At 38.3% G+C, this 16,442-nt stretch overlaps 1 protein-coding gene across 1 annotated transcript in view; it reads right to left on the bottom strand.

Annotated features, from left to right (window-relative positions):
- WAPL (WAPL cohesin release factor) overlaps positions 1-16,442 on the bottom strand; it is a 128,759-nt gene that overhangs the window by 8,647 nt on the left and 103,670 nt on the right. The window contains exons 8-15 of the mRNA XM_077821433.1: positions 16,010-16,121; positions 11,767-11,994; positions 6,405-6,516; positions 5,125-5,222; positions 4,641-4,717; positions 2,505-2,680; positions 2,087-2,202; positions 858-1,019 (exon numbers count right to left, since the gene is read on the bottom strand). Of these exons, the coding sequence (XP_077677559.1) occupies positions 858-1,019; positions 2,087-2,202; positions 2,505-2,680; positions 4,641-4,717; positions 5,125-5,222; positions 6,405-6,516; positions 11,767-11,994; positions 16,010-16,121 (1,081 nt within the window). The remainder of the gene's footprint in view (positions 1-857; positions 1,020-2,086; positions 2,203-2,504; positions 2,681-4,640; positions 4,718-5,124; positions 5,223-6,404; positions 6,517-11,766; positions 11,995-16,009; positions 16,122-16,442) is intronic.

The following is a 16,442-nucleotide window of genomic DNA, read 5'->3' as shown; positions in this document are numbered from 1 at the left end:
ACCTCAAACTATCACAACATATATACACCTCACTTTGTACAGGTACTGACCTAAGGACTTATCTATGCACAAATTGGAGCTGAAGTTGCTAAATGGGTTTTAATTCATACCTGTAGTAATTTCAGGAGAAGTCTCTATACAGACATTTATTTCAGATTGAGTGGTTGTAATTAAACTGAAACAGGACACTCAATCCAAAATAAGAGCATCCACACACAGACTAGCATTGAAATAATTAAAGGTGTGAATTAAAATCCATTTAGCTACTTCAACTCCAGTTTGTGCCTGATAAGCCGATATAGAGTGTCAGCCTGTTCATTCTTCATGGCTTTTTTGTTTTTATGATTTAGTCAATCTGAACATCCTGATTCATTGAAACTGATATGATTCATGCTATATATTGGTAAATAACATGTTATGTCAAAGTAAATTTCTTAACATTCAATAAAGATGTAATTTTGAGAAGCCATTCATGAAAGGGGGTATGCAAGACAAATGTAGCTCATGATATTGTACTAGAACTACAGCGGGTTTGAACAAATCTAGAAATAAATTGGACAAAAAAAACTTTAGTGTGAATAAAAGCACTTTCAGTGTCAGAAATAATGGTACTACTGTCCTTTATATGGAAAACAGCTTCTGCAATAGAGGGTACTGAAAAAAGAAAAAGTATTGTCACTGGATAACTAAGTGAAAGCTCTGGGGGGAAAACCACAATAGGTTCTACATTTTGTAAGGTTCACAGGAATAGAAAACCTTTGACATGACACTGTCTCTTGTTAACTCGCATCTCCTCCATAATCAAGTAACTTCAGTATTACATGGAGAACTGTTTTGTGACTAAAGTTGCTACTTACCTGTACTAAAGCCTGAACAGCGTCAATCTGACCAGTTATCTTTATGCTCTCATCCCCTTCTCCTGAACAGAATGAATCAAAAGAACATGATGTTTCCATATTGACAAGACAGTGTCTATTCCGAGCACTATACTCTACCAGATTGATCAGCAGACCCAAGCCCTGGAAGAATCAAAGTCAAAGAAGATTATCCACAATGAAGAAAAAAAGAATCCAGATGCACTGATAAATACCATTTTTATACTTTAGCTGTATGGTGCTCACCAAGGTATGGGTACTCCTTTATCAAATGGTCTGACGTACAGAATATGGCCAAATTAAAAAAAAATTAGAATCAGAAGTTAAGTTCCCACATCCATATTTAGGCACCTGAATAAGTGGTCAGATTTTCAAGAATGATGAGTACAGAAAGCTTCTCTCAGCACTTCCAAAGCTCTGGCCCCTTATTTATAATAGAGATATAGGAGCCTAACTTTTGGCTCGATTTTTTGAAAAACATGGCCGATGCATTTTATCTTTTGCCATTTATGCCACGTAGATTTACTTCACTACTGTCAAAAGAGAAGCAAAGCAGATTCGGCAAACAAAACCTGTCCCAAACTGACTACATATACTGTACTTCTAAACTTGAATGGACACTGAAATGAGAGTTTTTTTCTTCTAAAGTGAGTCTAAGGTGATGTCTCCTGTTCACCCAATTAATAGTGGACTTTTACCACATTAAATATATATGGATTACTTCGTCAAGATTGTGTACTGTACGGCTCCCATTTCATTCTAAATTCTCATTTTGTAATGTCAAACATCTGTAAAGAAACATTTCTAGGCATTCTGTGTGCACACAGTGTGACCTAATTTTTAAAACCTTTGTTACAGACTGTAGTCACATAATGGGCACCTTAAAAATCCTTGTACAGTGCCAAGTTTATTCCTTCAAATGCAGTGTTGGTTACTCCTGAAATTCTTATTTTTCATGATTTGGGTAATGCTTAGGCAACAAATCCTTAAGTAATTAAACAGTGTTTCCTCAGACCATACAGAGGTAATGCTTCCATTGACTTCAGTGTGACATTTTCTTGAGAAAAAGCTCAGTAAAAACTTTAGAATATGGAAGTCATCATGAAAAACTGAAGTAGTTCAATACACATAAGGCTGGGGCAAACTCATCCTTTATATTAATAAAACAAAGTGTCTTTTTACTACTCTTAGTTTAAAGAATGGTATCTTACCAACACCCGAATATCAAATCTCTGTTCTTGAGGTAGGAACTTTGGAACCTGAAGCACACAATTCATAGCTGTGCCTATCAGACCATCTTGTTCACCCGTTTTTGTGCTGCCCCACTCTGTTTAAAAAAAAAAGTGGTCAAGCTTCTAAATTTTTAAACAATTTTTTAATAGCATGCAAACATTAACAAAACAAATCTTTTCTAAAAAACAATTAGTTTGTCCAAGACACTTTTCTTATTAACAATCTATTTCCCAGTCCCCATCCAATTTCTGGTGACAATTACTGGTTACTGTATTGCTAAGATCCAGCATACATGAGCAAATTACTATAGAATTTAGGAGGCTAAACATGGTTGGTAGGAATGGCCTACCTTATACTGTTTGATATACAAGTGCAAGCTCTGGAAAGATCCCTTACCATTATCATTTGTTAAGTTAAGTAAGACACCAATGATGGCCCTCATGCAATCTTCCACTGCTTTACCCACATGGTTAGTTACATTCTGGTGAGGCAAAGGCTTGCTGTATGGTAAACAGATGCTGTCTTCAGCACGGTTATATCGCTGGATCAATTCCTCACAATGCTGCAATGCTCTGAAGATAGAAAATGCAGAGAAGACATAATTAAGTAACAGTACCAGGGCATTTTATCTTTCATTATATGTGCATGATGAAAAAGATGATATAAATGTGATGTCTATGCAAAATGTGTTCTATATTATCTAAATGTACTCTAAAATTAATTTTTTGTTCTGTATGTGCCAGAGTTAATTACCTCCATTTCACAATAATTAAATAAATGCCAACTGACTTTCCACCAAGATACAATACACTTCATCGGAACCCTAGACTATGAGCTTGATTCTTTATTTTAGATCAAGTTTATGTTGGCATATGTGACAAAGTGGAGGTGGCGTGGGGGGTGTTCTTTTTTTTTTTTTTTCAATTATTTGCATGCAGTAGGGGTGGGACGCAGTTTCCCTGGTTTAACAAGGTGATGGGAGAGGGAGTTTGTTGTTACAGAGGACCAGCGAGGGAACCTGGGATCCCAGCCAATGGCCTGGAGAATGAGTACCCCAGTGACTGGATGACCGGGAGGCCCAGCTCGGGAGCCACAGCCGATTCTGGCCAGTGGGAGGACAATGGGCTGCGAAGAGAGGACCCCAGTGACCTGACCAGCAGGTTCCAGCCAGAGGGGGCCAGAGGACGGCTGAGGAGAGGAGGCCTGGGTGACCCTGTTTAACTGGAAAGAAGACAATGGATACAGGTGGGGTTTGGAGAAGGTGATATCAGATGCCCAGCTGGGCAGCAGGGGGGCTTGGGGCTGAAGAGAGAGAAGACAGAGCCCACTTAGATGCTGGGGAGACTTAGATGTGATGTGCTGAGGGAGGCCAGGCCTGAGGGCCCTGAGAGTTCCCTATGCTGTGTTCAGGCACTCAATAAACCCTCCTGTTTTACGCTGGCTGAGAGTCACTCTGGTCTAGAGAACAGGGTTGCTTTATTGCCTCTAGGAGTGGAGGCCCCGAAGATCCAGAGCGAGTGGACTCTCTGAGGGGACCCACGGCGAGAGACAGGCATGCTAAGACTCAGAGAAGTGTGGATCCAAGAGGCGGAGAGGCTTAGCCCCCGAGAGAGAGTAGATCCCCGAGAAGGGCTGTCACACTGAAGGGGGCTCCCCCCAGGGACCACACGGGGCCAAGAGTGAGTCCGTGACAGCATAACATACAATTTCATGGATTTCGGCAGTTACATATAAAACTGGGAAAATGCAGTTGAGAACCAGGATCTAAATCACAAATACACAAAGGTCTAAATAGAACACTACATGGGAGATTTTTTTTTTTTTTTTAAGTACTCACTCAAAATGTCTGATTTACCTGCCAATCATGCTTGAGATACTAATACCAAAGCATGCTTCCATTGGCTAGGTAGGGTCAGATTCTCAGCCCAGTTTTATCTCCTTTTTATCCTCCGAGTGGTACAAAAGGGATGCAATCTAGTACCAACTGGCTAGTTGAGAATTCCTCCAAATTCCACAGATGGCAAAGTGTAGAGAAGAACAGAATTCCACTATGCCAATTCTAAGCCAATTCTTTGGAACATAGCCAGCTTCTCTCGCTTGTATCAGAACCCAGGCAGCTTGCGAATCAGGTAACCAGCACTAGCTTCCTAATGGTCCATACTTCATATGCCCAGAAAAAGTCTTGGCACAGAATATTCACTACTTTTCTCATGAAGAGAAAATAGTAGCAACATAATAGTTTTATTCTAAACTATTTTAACAATAGTGAAGCATTACTGATTTTATGTTAGCTATGTTTACACTGGCCTTTTCCTCCCCACTTCAATTTCCCACGATTGCGAGCACTAGTGTAGAGAGTGTGCTCCAGGCAAGTGACAGTATTTTGTCTATATTCACTTAGCTACCACCATTTCCATTCCACTGGTTGTAGCAATATTTGGAAATTCTAGGGGAATAAGCATACATTGTAACCATGGCCTGTGCTTATTTTTGTCAGACCATGTACAAAAATATCGTCTTATGAGAACTTACTTAGCTGATGAGACTATGAGCTGAGAGTCTTTGTATGCTATCAAGTAGCTTTGATTCTCTGGGTTATGCACGGTTACCTAAAAAGGAAAAACACAAAAAACAACAACAGTATTAGGACTGACCTTTTGTTGGAAGAAGGAAGGAACAGTGAACACACCATATTTCTGTTCTTTACTCACCACTTTATTTCCTCATCAATATTTACAAAAACCAGTCAGAAGGCAATACTGAAATTGCCACTTGAAAACCTTATTCTCCATGTGTATTTTTACTTTTTTGTGACAATATTCTCCTAAGATTTTATCTTGTACCTGGCCCCACAGAAATCCACAGAATGCCCATCTCAGTTAGGTCCTACAGAACCCCATCGTCTCATACGAATCCATCTCTGGTATCGTAAACAGAGGAACTATGTGCAATAATACAGCAGAAAAAAAATAATCAATTATCCCATCAGGAAGACAGTATACCTGCTCATACTTACGCTTTCTAAGACCCGTAAACATCTTTCTGCTCCCCATAATGAAGCAACCAATTTTTCTTCGTTTTCGTCACTGCTTAGGTGATCCACACATTCTTTGACTAAGTAATAAAGAGAGCAGCATTAAAGAGGTCTTTCTGAAACCTGTACTTATAAAAGTATAAAGAGCAATGCATACAGTAACAGCAATTCTCCCAATACCTCATCAACCCTATTTGTCACACTTTTACAAAGTTGCTTTATTAATAGGAGTGTGGTGATCATAAAATTAATTAGTATTTCAAAAAGTGTTCTATTTATCATAGTAAAATCCTTTTAAAGAATCCTTTTAGCATGGTCTCAGATATTTTATGTATGCCAAAGTAACACAAAACATCAGCTGCCAAACAATAATGATGTGAATAAAGACTCCTCCATACTATTATTTAAAAGATGGAAAACACTTAAATAGGTTTGTCAAGAGGAGAGAAAAAACAAGTTTATTTTTCTATTGACCAAGAAGAGATTCTGCAGCAAACTCCCATGGCACAGAGCTGTAGATGACTCAGCACATTTTTTGACGAGTAAAGAAGCAGAGATATCTAGCACTGTACAATACAAACCTTTTGAAGTGAAACCAAAGAAGACATAAGGAATTGGCAAACTTGCATTTCAAAACGCTCAGCACCAGCTCATTGCTTTTTTACTTTCTTTTACCCAATTTCAAGAGCTAGCCTTCTCCAACTCATTGATATTTGTTTCAACAGAGGCCTTCCTTCCCATATTTTCACCACACTTCGAGCAAAGTGCACCGACAAGTATCTCAAAGGAGTTCAAACTTATGTCTTCTTGAAGAGCTAGCTTTCTCTGGAGTGTCTTGGAAAGAAAATGAGTCCAGAAAAGGACACAATATTCTAGAAGGGGTATCACTGGCGCTTTGTGAAGTAACAGAATTCCAATACCCATACATGGTATATGGGTAAGAATTCCTCAAAACCCAAACTCCTAAGTTGCCCAACTGGCATCCTATTATCCACCTGAAACCACACACACAATCTATTTAGAATTCAATCGGTTTTCAATGCAACATGCTACACTTTAACGAGGCATTAATTTTTCCCAACAATCTGATGTGGAAGTACGTACTTTTTGGTTTAAGTAGAAGATGCACATTTTTTCTTTCCTCTTACCATAATAGAAATTAAGAAAAGCTAACAAATTAAGGGAAAATCTTCCTCTCATAAATCTATGTCTAATTCATTTATACTTTTCAATACATCAGAAACTAAACGTATTCAATATACCTTTATCTACAATATGATCAAGACCACCTAGAAGTCGCAGCTCTTCTTTAAACCAGTCCCCTGCTCGTTTTGAGGTGAGAGACAGTAGTGTCTCCATTGCCAAATGCCCAGTCTGAAAAAGTCAGAATCTAGAATTAGTAAAGTAATTCCATTGACAACTGCATCACAGAATATAAAAATACGTTATATTAAAAAAAAAAAACCTTAGGGACTTTAAAGTATGCAATAATTCTGAATCCATGAATTAACAAGAAATTGTACTACTGTTTAGCTACAGAAATCATTTCATGAGTGAACAATAGTTTGACAAGCATTACAGATGCCTCTCCTGTGCTGAAAGACATCTACACCACAAGTCTATTGAAAGCACAGCGAATCCAGTAGTTAAAAGTCCATATTTCTATGTTTCGGGGAACTTAAGAGTCATGGCTACTGTCAATATAAAGTCATTTCAGTGTTTAACTCAAAGAACTCCATAAGCTCACTGGAAATTCATCATCCCATTACCTAACTGAACAAAAGTTCTCTGTGTAGAACAGCCACCAGAGGGAGCAAGCCAAACTGGCAAGTGTTTAAAAGAAGCATGACCGAATACTGACAAGGGAAGAACAAAAAAACTTTTGCACTTTCATTTTTATATTTCTCAATTTTGCCAATATTTTAGAAGAGTCAAACTGTCTCCTTTCATTTGCGCTTCCTATTATCAAACACCAAACTGAGGAAGGAAATGGCCAAATCAGTAAATTGGCAGGACAACAACGTTTCACTGGGGGAAAAACCTTCAGTATTTACAATAAAGAATACTTAGGACACACCAGAAATACTGCGAACATTTAGAAGTTTGAGGGCGTTTACCAAATAATTACTCCCTGCCATGTTCTTACCAAAACATGTGCATCCATGAGCTGAACCATTTTAGATTTTATTTTGATGATTGCTTTAGTAAGGTTAATGCCAATGCAGCAACCATGGACAGAAACAAAAGATAGGTTACATATCTTGCACAGATAATTTAAAGCTATAGAGAACTGCACAACAATACAATACAGATATTTTCATCATACACTAAGGATACAGGTAAATCAAAACCTAGGCCATAAACAAATCTAGTAATTTCATGTGTACTACATAAATACAACAAATAAAAGAGCAGATAAAAGAGGAAAGGTTTTCAGTAGAGATAACTGAAGACCACCCCACTCCTAGGCTTTACGCCTGAAGCACAACTTCGAAGCACTGTTTATGCAGCTATGGAATTGATGGATGGATACAGCTATGGACCCTTCAATGGAGGGATCTGGGGCCACATAGGGCATTGTTGTTCACAGCATTTTGGGGCACTACAGTGAGCACGGCTAGCCCAAATCTGTCAACCCAGCTGGGAGATTATGGCTCCCACATGCTCCAAAAACAGTGTAAACATACCCTATGGGGCCTCGGACACTTCCACTGAAGGTCAACATTCTTAAAGTTTTAAATTGCTTTTCAAGGAAGAGGGGAAAGTAGAAGATTGGAGTAAATGTGCACAATCATTCCGCCCAAAGAACTGGTTACAGGCAGATAAATGTCTTTTCATCTTTGATGTAGCCTCCATACACTCTCAGTGTGAGAGTTTAGTTAGCAACACAATATTTTGGGAGATGAATTAATGAATTCTATTTTAACAAAGAACATAGAACCGCCCTTCCAAAGCAAGCCAAGTCCACAAACAAATGGAGTGAGTAATGCTGCGTAAAATAGTGAACAGAACTTCACATAGCAGTCCTGCAGACTGCTATGATGGAAGTGTTCCAGAGACATGTTATCAAGGTTTCCTCCTTCACCCTAGAAGAATGAGTTCTAAATTGACGTACACCTGAAACAAGCCATCACATATTCAGTGCAAAATCTAATCCATTTTGATAACTCTTAAGTGGAAATGACACTACCCTTACGCTGATCCCAAAGGCTATACATTCAGGTAACTTCCTAAATATCTGAGCCTGTGCAATGAAAACTCAAAGACCACCTAATATCTACAATGAGGATTTGGGAAGGCAAAACAGAAGATTAATTGTCTAGTCAGAATTTGCACTATTTTGGATAAAAATTACATCAACCAAGTCAGTCTCCTTGGTGCCAGAACAGACATGGAATAGGACTCTGAGAATGCCACCAATTTGTAGCTGGACATTTCAGGACTAGATGTTGCCTGGAAACGCAATTTATTTGGCAATATATCTTAAGGTTGTTTGTTTAGCTGTGAACTAAACAGCCAAATTAAAACAAATAAAATTGACCTCCAATTCAGCCTCAGGACATCTGAAGACCAGAACATTCTTAGGTCCATAACCATGTGTTAAAAAGCCTAAGAAATACTAATCACCTAAAACTGAAATGCCAACCATATTGTGTTAGGTCATCATAAACCCCTTAGCTGTAGCTAGCAGCCATATGGTCATATTGTTTTCCTTAAAACAAGTCAACTCCTTTCACTGACATAGAATACTGTCTTCTAATGCCAATTTCAATTTGTTCCACAACTGAAAGTTTGAGAAAACTAAGAGGAAGAATGACAGAATTACCAAAAAAACATGCAAATGGAAAAGCCAAGGCAAGGCATGTTTTCTTTTAATCTGTGTAAAATGGAACACATAATGTAACTTGGGGATTACTGCTAACAGCTGAAGATGTTATGTCCAGAGATAACACCTCTAAGAACGTCAATCCACAGATTTTTGACAAAAACTGATTTTAAAAAAGTATCAGACTGATAAAAATTGTGGTAAAATTCAAAACAAAAAACCTAAAAAGCATTAAGGAAAATGCATTACACAACTTAACACTGAGGAAAAACTAAAGCTTACAGAAACATTTGTTACACTGAAAAATAGGTTACATTAGTCATACCATCTAGTGGTAACATACTACAGTATCAGTTGTACTGTTCCAGATCAGACCAGTGGTCTAGCTAGTCCAAGGTCCTACTCAGTGTGTTTGCATTTCTTTTAAACATAGAATTTTGAAAGACTTATAACCTATCCATTATTATTTGTGCTAGGATGAAACTAGCAAGGAAAGTCTCATGCCAGCAGCTTTAAACTAGGGCTGTCAAGGGATTAAAAAAATTAATCGCACTGTTAAACAATAACAGAATACCATTTAAATATTTTCACGTTTTCTACATTTTCAAATATATTGATTTCAATTACAACACAGGATACTAACTGTATAGCGCTCATTTTATATTTATTTTTATTACAGATATTTGCACTCTAAAAAACAAAAGAAATAGTATTTTTCAATTCCCCCACTGCAAGTACATTGCAAGTCTCTATGATGAAAATTGAATTTACAAAGGTAGAATTATGTTTAAAAAACCCTGCATTCAAAAATAAAACAATGTAAAGCTTCAGAACCTACAACTCCACTCAGTCCTACTTCTTGTTCAGCCAATTGCTCAGACAAACAAGTTTGTTTACATTTGCAGGAGATAATGCTGCCCACTTCTTGTTCACAATGTCACCTGAAAGTGAGAACAGGCATTCATGGCACTGTTGTAGCCAACGTCACAAGATATCTATGTGCCAAATGCCCTAAAGAGTCATATGTCCCTTCATGCGTCAACCACCAATCCCGAAGACATGTGACCATTCTGATGACTGGTTCTGCTCGATAACTATCCAAAGCAGTGTGGACCGACACACGTTCATTTTCGTCATCTGAGTCAAATGCCTCCAGCAGAAAGCTGATTTTCTTTTTTTGGTGGTTTGGGTTCTGTAGTTTCCACATTGGAGTGTTTCTCTTAAGACTTCTGAAAGCATGCTCCACACCTAGTCCCTCTCAGTTTTTGGAAGGCACTTCAGATTCTTAAACCTTGGGTTGAGTGCCGTAGCTATCTTCAGAAATCTCACATTCGTACCTTCTTTGAGTTTTGTCAAATCTGCAGCGAAAGTGTTCTCAAAAACAAACAACATGTGCTGGATCATCATCCGAGACTGCTATAACATGAAATATATGGCAGAGTGTGGGTAAAACAGAGCAGGAGACATACACTTCTCCCCCAAGGAGTTCAGTCATAAATTTAATTAAATGCATTATTTTTTTTAATGAGCATCATCTGCATGGAAGCATGTCCTCTGGAATGATGGCTGAAGCATGAAGGGGCATACGAATGTTTAGCATATCTGGTATGTAAATACCTTGTAATGACTGCTACTGAAGTGCCATGCCAATGCCTGTTCTCACTTTTAGGTGACATTGTAAATAATCATTTTTACAGTGTAGATATTTAATCAAGAGTCAAAGTGAGGACTGTATATTTTGCATTCTGTGTTGTAACTGAAATCAAAATATTTGAAAATGTATAACACCTTACTTCAGTAATGGTATACACCTTACAATAAGTAAGGTGTATACCATTGTTTACCATTGTTTATTGTAAGGTGTATAGCAAAATGGTATATAGACGCTCCATTTCAGAGTGTTAGAAATGTGTATTAGTAGTACAAAAGGGTTGGTTGAAGTTTAGTCAAGCAATCCATTGACAAAACGTATTTGAACAGTACTCAAACAGGAAAAGAATTTCCCGCTCCTCTTTTTTCAGTATCTTTTTGGGCTTTCCATCCCCACTGTATGACACAGGAAAGCACCTGAATAAACTGGTACTGGTCACTGTTGGAAGGCAAGATTTTGGAATAATTGGACTGCTGGCCCAATCTGGGATGACAGTTCTTATGTAAGAACTTTAAAAGACCCAGAAAAGCAAGGATATTTAGAAGAATCAAAATCTTTACCTCATCACATTACACTTGGATATTGCGTAACTATTTAACTGCTTGTTGATACAATACACCTGGAGCAGCTTGAGAATAATTTCAGCTTTAACTGTGAATTTTACCCTTCTACAGACAAACCATTAGTGTTATTTTTACTTAATTTTGATGCATGACATATTAATCATATATAGTAAATCAAAACTCGGACACAGTCTGGAAGAAATACTGCTAACAAAACTTTGTAAGCTCATGTTTATTTCTTAAATAATTATAAACCTGTTACTAGCTAAAATAGGACTATAATTTGGTGAACTGCAGACAACTGCAGAATTATTGTAGCTTATTGTATAGGTTTAGAGTAGCCTTGGTCTACAAAAGAATTTGTAAATTTAAAGATGAAAAAGTATGTACTGCACATAAGAAGATTTTCTATAAAGAAAACAGATGAAAATTCAGACTACTCTTGGCCCCCTAATAGGGCATCACAACGTAAACACTTAGTTATAACTAGCATTGAAAGATAGCCGCTGCTAATAAGTTTTGTTTTACCAAGCATTTCACTTTAGTTTTAAAACAGATCCTTCAAACACAATCATGAAACTCACCGTGATGTTTTCAAGATCAAGATGTTTGTTGTGAACAGTTTCACAGAGCCTCCGGATTTTTTCCTTAATTTTGTTCATGTCTTTTTCATTAAGCAGCTTGGCAGAAGAAGCATCTTGCTCTAGCTCCAAAAGCCGAATCATCAGATCTAGACTAGCTCTGTCTAGATCCATGTTCAAACGATCTCTACTCAGGATGTACATAAGAGCTGCTGTACAAAGTGACAGATTCTTGAAAACAAAAAGACAATATAAAATTGTAGCAGCACCTGTGTTAGATGAAGAATGTACAGCACTTAAAGATTTTTTTAATAGACAAAGCTGGTGATTTGGGGGAAGCAATCTGTCAGACTTTGCCTATGTCAGCACTGAAGCTAATAACTAACAGTGTCCAAACACTGTTTTTTCTAGCAAGATACTAACACAGTTTTCCTGGCCAATGTAAGCAAAGCACATATTACTTCTTGATTCATTTTACAAAATCCTGCTAAAGCAGCAAAGCATTTGAAAGTTACCCCAAAGCAGTCAGTGGTGCAGAGAGAAAAAGCAGGCGGAAACTTCATGAGGTGGTGGCAATGCAGAAGGGAATCATGGGAGATATAAGCGAAAAGGGGAGGCAGCAGTGTGCTGGGGATATTATTTGCAGGGAGTGAAATTTTGGTTAGCGAGGAGGAAGACAAGAGAGAGGAGATAGAAATGAAGGTGGAAGAGGCTGCAGGGATGAGGGCTGGGCCATATAAACATCAACCCTGTGAGCAGGAAATCACTATCTATAGTTGGTTAGGGATTCCTAACACAGAGCCTCGTATTCTTAGCGAGGTCTGCTGTGGGGATTCCCCAAACCCAGGAAAACTTTACCCATTGAGGTAAGGCTTCCCCAGTCTTGCCCACAAGAGGCTAGGTAAGAACCCATCCTCCACTAAGTTAGCAAAGAGCTGAGGTCTTTCCCCTAATGTTTTCATCCTCTGGAGATTTGGGAGATGAAGAGTGTCCTCTCCTTGTTAAAAAGAGGGGGACACCACCTCACCCTTCCTCAAGAACAATGCAAGAGTAAATCCTCATGGAGATTCAAAAAAAGCAGAGGGAGGTTTCAGGGCTCAGATGCACAAAGATATTTAGTTTCCTAACTTCCACTGAAATCAATGCAAGTTGGAAGCCTAAATATTATTTTGGATCTGGGCCAGGGTGCCAGAGGTGGGAGGGCAGGCAGAGAGTAAACATGAAAAGGGTCAGTCTATTGGTTACCAACCCCACCTGCTAGTCTTTGTGCAAGGTCAGCACTTTTCTTGAATTTGTAATTAGTTGTCCACCATTCCAGTGGACCTCCAAGCAGTGAGCAGAACTTTCATGAAGCTCAGAGCTTTGCTGGGCAGACACCCTCCAGAAACCCTGACCTTGTTGACATCTGAAGGGAAAGGAACTGATTAACAGTAGGCTGGTCAGATGGAACAGAAATAGAGAGGAATAGGCACTTGTTGAAATTAAAGGCTTGGTTGTTCGTATGCAGACATCAAAAGATCATCAGGGTGACTGCCTTTACACCACAACCTAAAGGCAACTGCTCCACAGACATGCTAAGATCTCTCTGGGGACAGTCACTTCTAACTTCAAAAGCTTTCTTGCTAACCCCCGCAGGCCTTTGCTGCCCATCTCCTCCAGTGTACTCCCACTATTCAGCTTGTTCTACATTCATACTGCACCAGTTCCCTCCCTCCATTCTCCAACCCCTATTTCCTGCCACTTCCATACACACCCCAATCCAGTTTTAAATGTTTAATCTGGACCACAACAAGGGACATAGCCTGGAGGAGTGGTAGGGGAAGGGAGAAGGAGAGAGATGGCATAGACTGTGTTGGAGTGGTTATGTTGGGGGGTGTCGATGAGTAGCACAGAAGTAGAGTTTGGAGGAGGGGGTTAAAGAAGATAGGGGAAATGGAAGAGCTCAAAGTTTCTGTACATGTGCACACAGAAAACCACTTAATCTGTTAAGGGAGCTGATAAGCCTCCCAAAGGCAAGTGAAGTAGGCAAGCAGAGAGGCTGGGAGCTTTGTGGGAAGCAGAGAGGTAGGTGAGATGGCAGGGGCCAGGTGGGAAATACACAGAAAGATAACATGGGTGCCAGGGAGCCCTAGGACAGCAGGACCCTCCTTAAGACACTCTAAGCAAGTAAAGGAGTGTTATTTTATACCTCAGAAAGATTATAAATCCCTAGCTCATTTAAGCAGCTTGGTCATGTCATGTGTACACATCTTTACGCAGTGGGCTGTCTGCCTGACAGGGGTTTGGTTCATACTGAATATTTGCTTAAAAGGTTTAGCTCAACACCAGAAAAATAATATGTGCGCACGCAAATCTACATGGGTCAGTTTAGGAGTTCTAAACACAAGCCTGTGATGAGAAGAGATGCTGAGGAACAGGGTGAGGGGGTCAGTGATGCAAGATTTTATAAAATCCTCATTTTGGATTCATCACAATATAAAGTTTTGAATGTTAGGGTTAAGAAGTTTTCCCAGAAAATATTCCTCCAAACAAACACTGGAATGGGGAGGGGGGAAAAGAGAAGAGATGCTTAAAAAAATAGGGATTATGACAGAAGTCTGAAGGCAACCTTGACTATGGAATTGCAACTGATGCCGCCATAATAGGGTTTTCTTGGGGGGGGGGGGGGGGGGGAGAGGAAGACGACAAAAAACAAAAACAACTCAACTCTTGTTACATACACACCAAAAACTGCAGGCCAATTACTCCCACTCAGAAGAATTTTGATCTTTGTCATTCTATTTATATTCCAGCTTGTGGGAACAGATGGTAATTTTCAAAGGTTCAGCATTATATTTTAATTTATTCTATATTTCTGAATTATTCACATATTCAAGATATTAAAAACACGTTTTTGTAACTGACAATTTTCATGAAAACAGCTTTTGTTTTAAAAATTAATCTACCACTCTGAAGCATTCACAGCATATTCTGAAAAAAGATAGTTAATCAAGAAACTGCAGTTTAAATACCAGTTTACCAATTAGGTGGAACAAGTATTTTTCAAAGATGACAATTTGTATTTGGGAATAACTCTGAGATAACTGGTAATTTTATTGTGTCTACAGGGCACCAAAGAATTTATTCATTGCAGCTACTGTTTCAAACCCTCATCAAGTAAACTAACAATCTGACTCTCTCAAATCCATTATAGAATATAGTTGCAGTGCAGGTAATAACTGATCATCAACATTTATTTCCAATTATGTTGTCATTTGGGGCAAAGCCTTTTCTCTCTTTCCCGAACTAAATATAGTTACAAAAATATGCATATATATGATGTTTCCCTTTTCAAAATCTTTCTAAGTCCAAGTGAAGCTAGCATTGCTAATGTCATGAAATCGACACAATGCCATATGGTAGGAGAAGTCCATTTTTCTATTTTCAAGTAACTGTTTCCCCATTTCCTTTTGAACGGGCTCGAGTTCTGTGATGCTCTTGTTGAGACTTAGGGGCAAAATCTATTTCTAATCATTTGAACAAACTTAAAAATCTTAGTGAAACACAGATGTTAAACGCAACAGCAGTGTGGAAGTATACAGCGGTATTATTTCACGTAAAGCATAAAATATGTATCTCCAATTACAGAATATCACACAATTATTGACAGACATAAACTTAGCTTTTCAGAATGTCTTCGTTCCTATATCTAAAATATATTTTAAAAACATTATATGAAAACCTAACTTTCTTTTCAACATATTGGAAGTAGATGTTTTTACTAAAGTCAAACTGGAAAGAAGAACAGAAAAGTTAACACTAATATTCTAAGTACTACTTTTAAACTAAATGTAATGAATAAAAGTAGTATGAAATTTAAAATGGATAAAGATTTGAAATCATAAACCTAAACTCAGCACCAAAACGTTTAAGGCTATGAGTTTTAAAAAAGCTTTAATCAAGCCTCAAAAAAAAAAAAAAAAAAGGGGGGGGGGGAGGGAGAGAGAGAGTGAGAGACTGTGTGTGTGTGTGTGTGTGTGTGTGTGTGGAAATCAAGAGTTTCTGCCACGTTTGATTGCACGCAAGAGAACGCATGCGCTCTCTTGAATTTCCCAAGTCATGTTTCTGTGTCGACTTCTAAAGTCAGGACATTATTTCCAGAAAAATGCTAAACAAATACAATCAACCTATACTAAAAACCTAATAAGTGCATTTCTGTATTTCCATCATCTCCATTCATTTACATATATCAATACCATTTGAATACCTGGTGGTGTTGGGAGTCATCCAGTGTTTTGAAGACCATGGCTACCATTCCATGTGCTCTCAGGTGCATTCGGAAACTGGGCATGGCGCACTTTGTCGCCAAGCTAATAACACTGGAAAAAAACAGACAGGCATTAACGTATTTTAAAGTCACTACATTTATTTTTAAAAAAGGCTAGTTAAGTAAACTAGTCTAATGAATATAAGTATGTGTCCATCAGAAAATTCAACTGTTTGTGGGCTGATAAAAAGGCTTGTTATATATATTCTTGTAAGATTTACTGCCCATCTCAAATGGTGAAGATATGCAGCATTCTATTTTAGGATTGCTTACTCATACCGGGCTAAAGTCTGGTTTCTTCTTTTAATGTTAGCTACAACAGGGTTGCAAATGGGTAACATTAAGTGTTTTAGGAACAACTTTTAGTTGAAAG

This window comes from Eretmochelys imbricata, chromosome 7, assembly GCF_965152235.1.
Source record: "Eretmochelys imbricata isolate rEreImb1 chromosome 7, rEreImb1.hap1, whole genome shotgun sequence".
Classification (NCBI taxonomy): domain Eukaryota; kingdom Metazoa; phylum Chordata; order Testudines; family Cheloniidae; genus Eretmochelys; species Eretmochelys imbricata.
The sequence above is the reverse complement of the archived record's forward strand: the minus strand, read 5'-3'. Positions and strand labels throughout refer to the sequence as shown.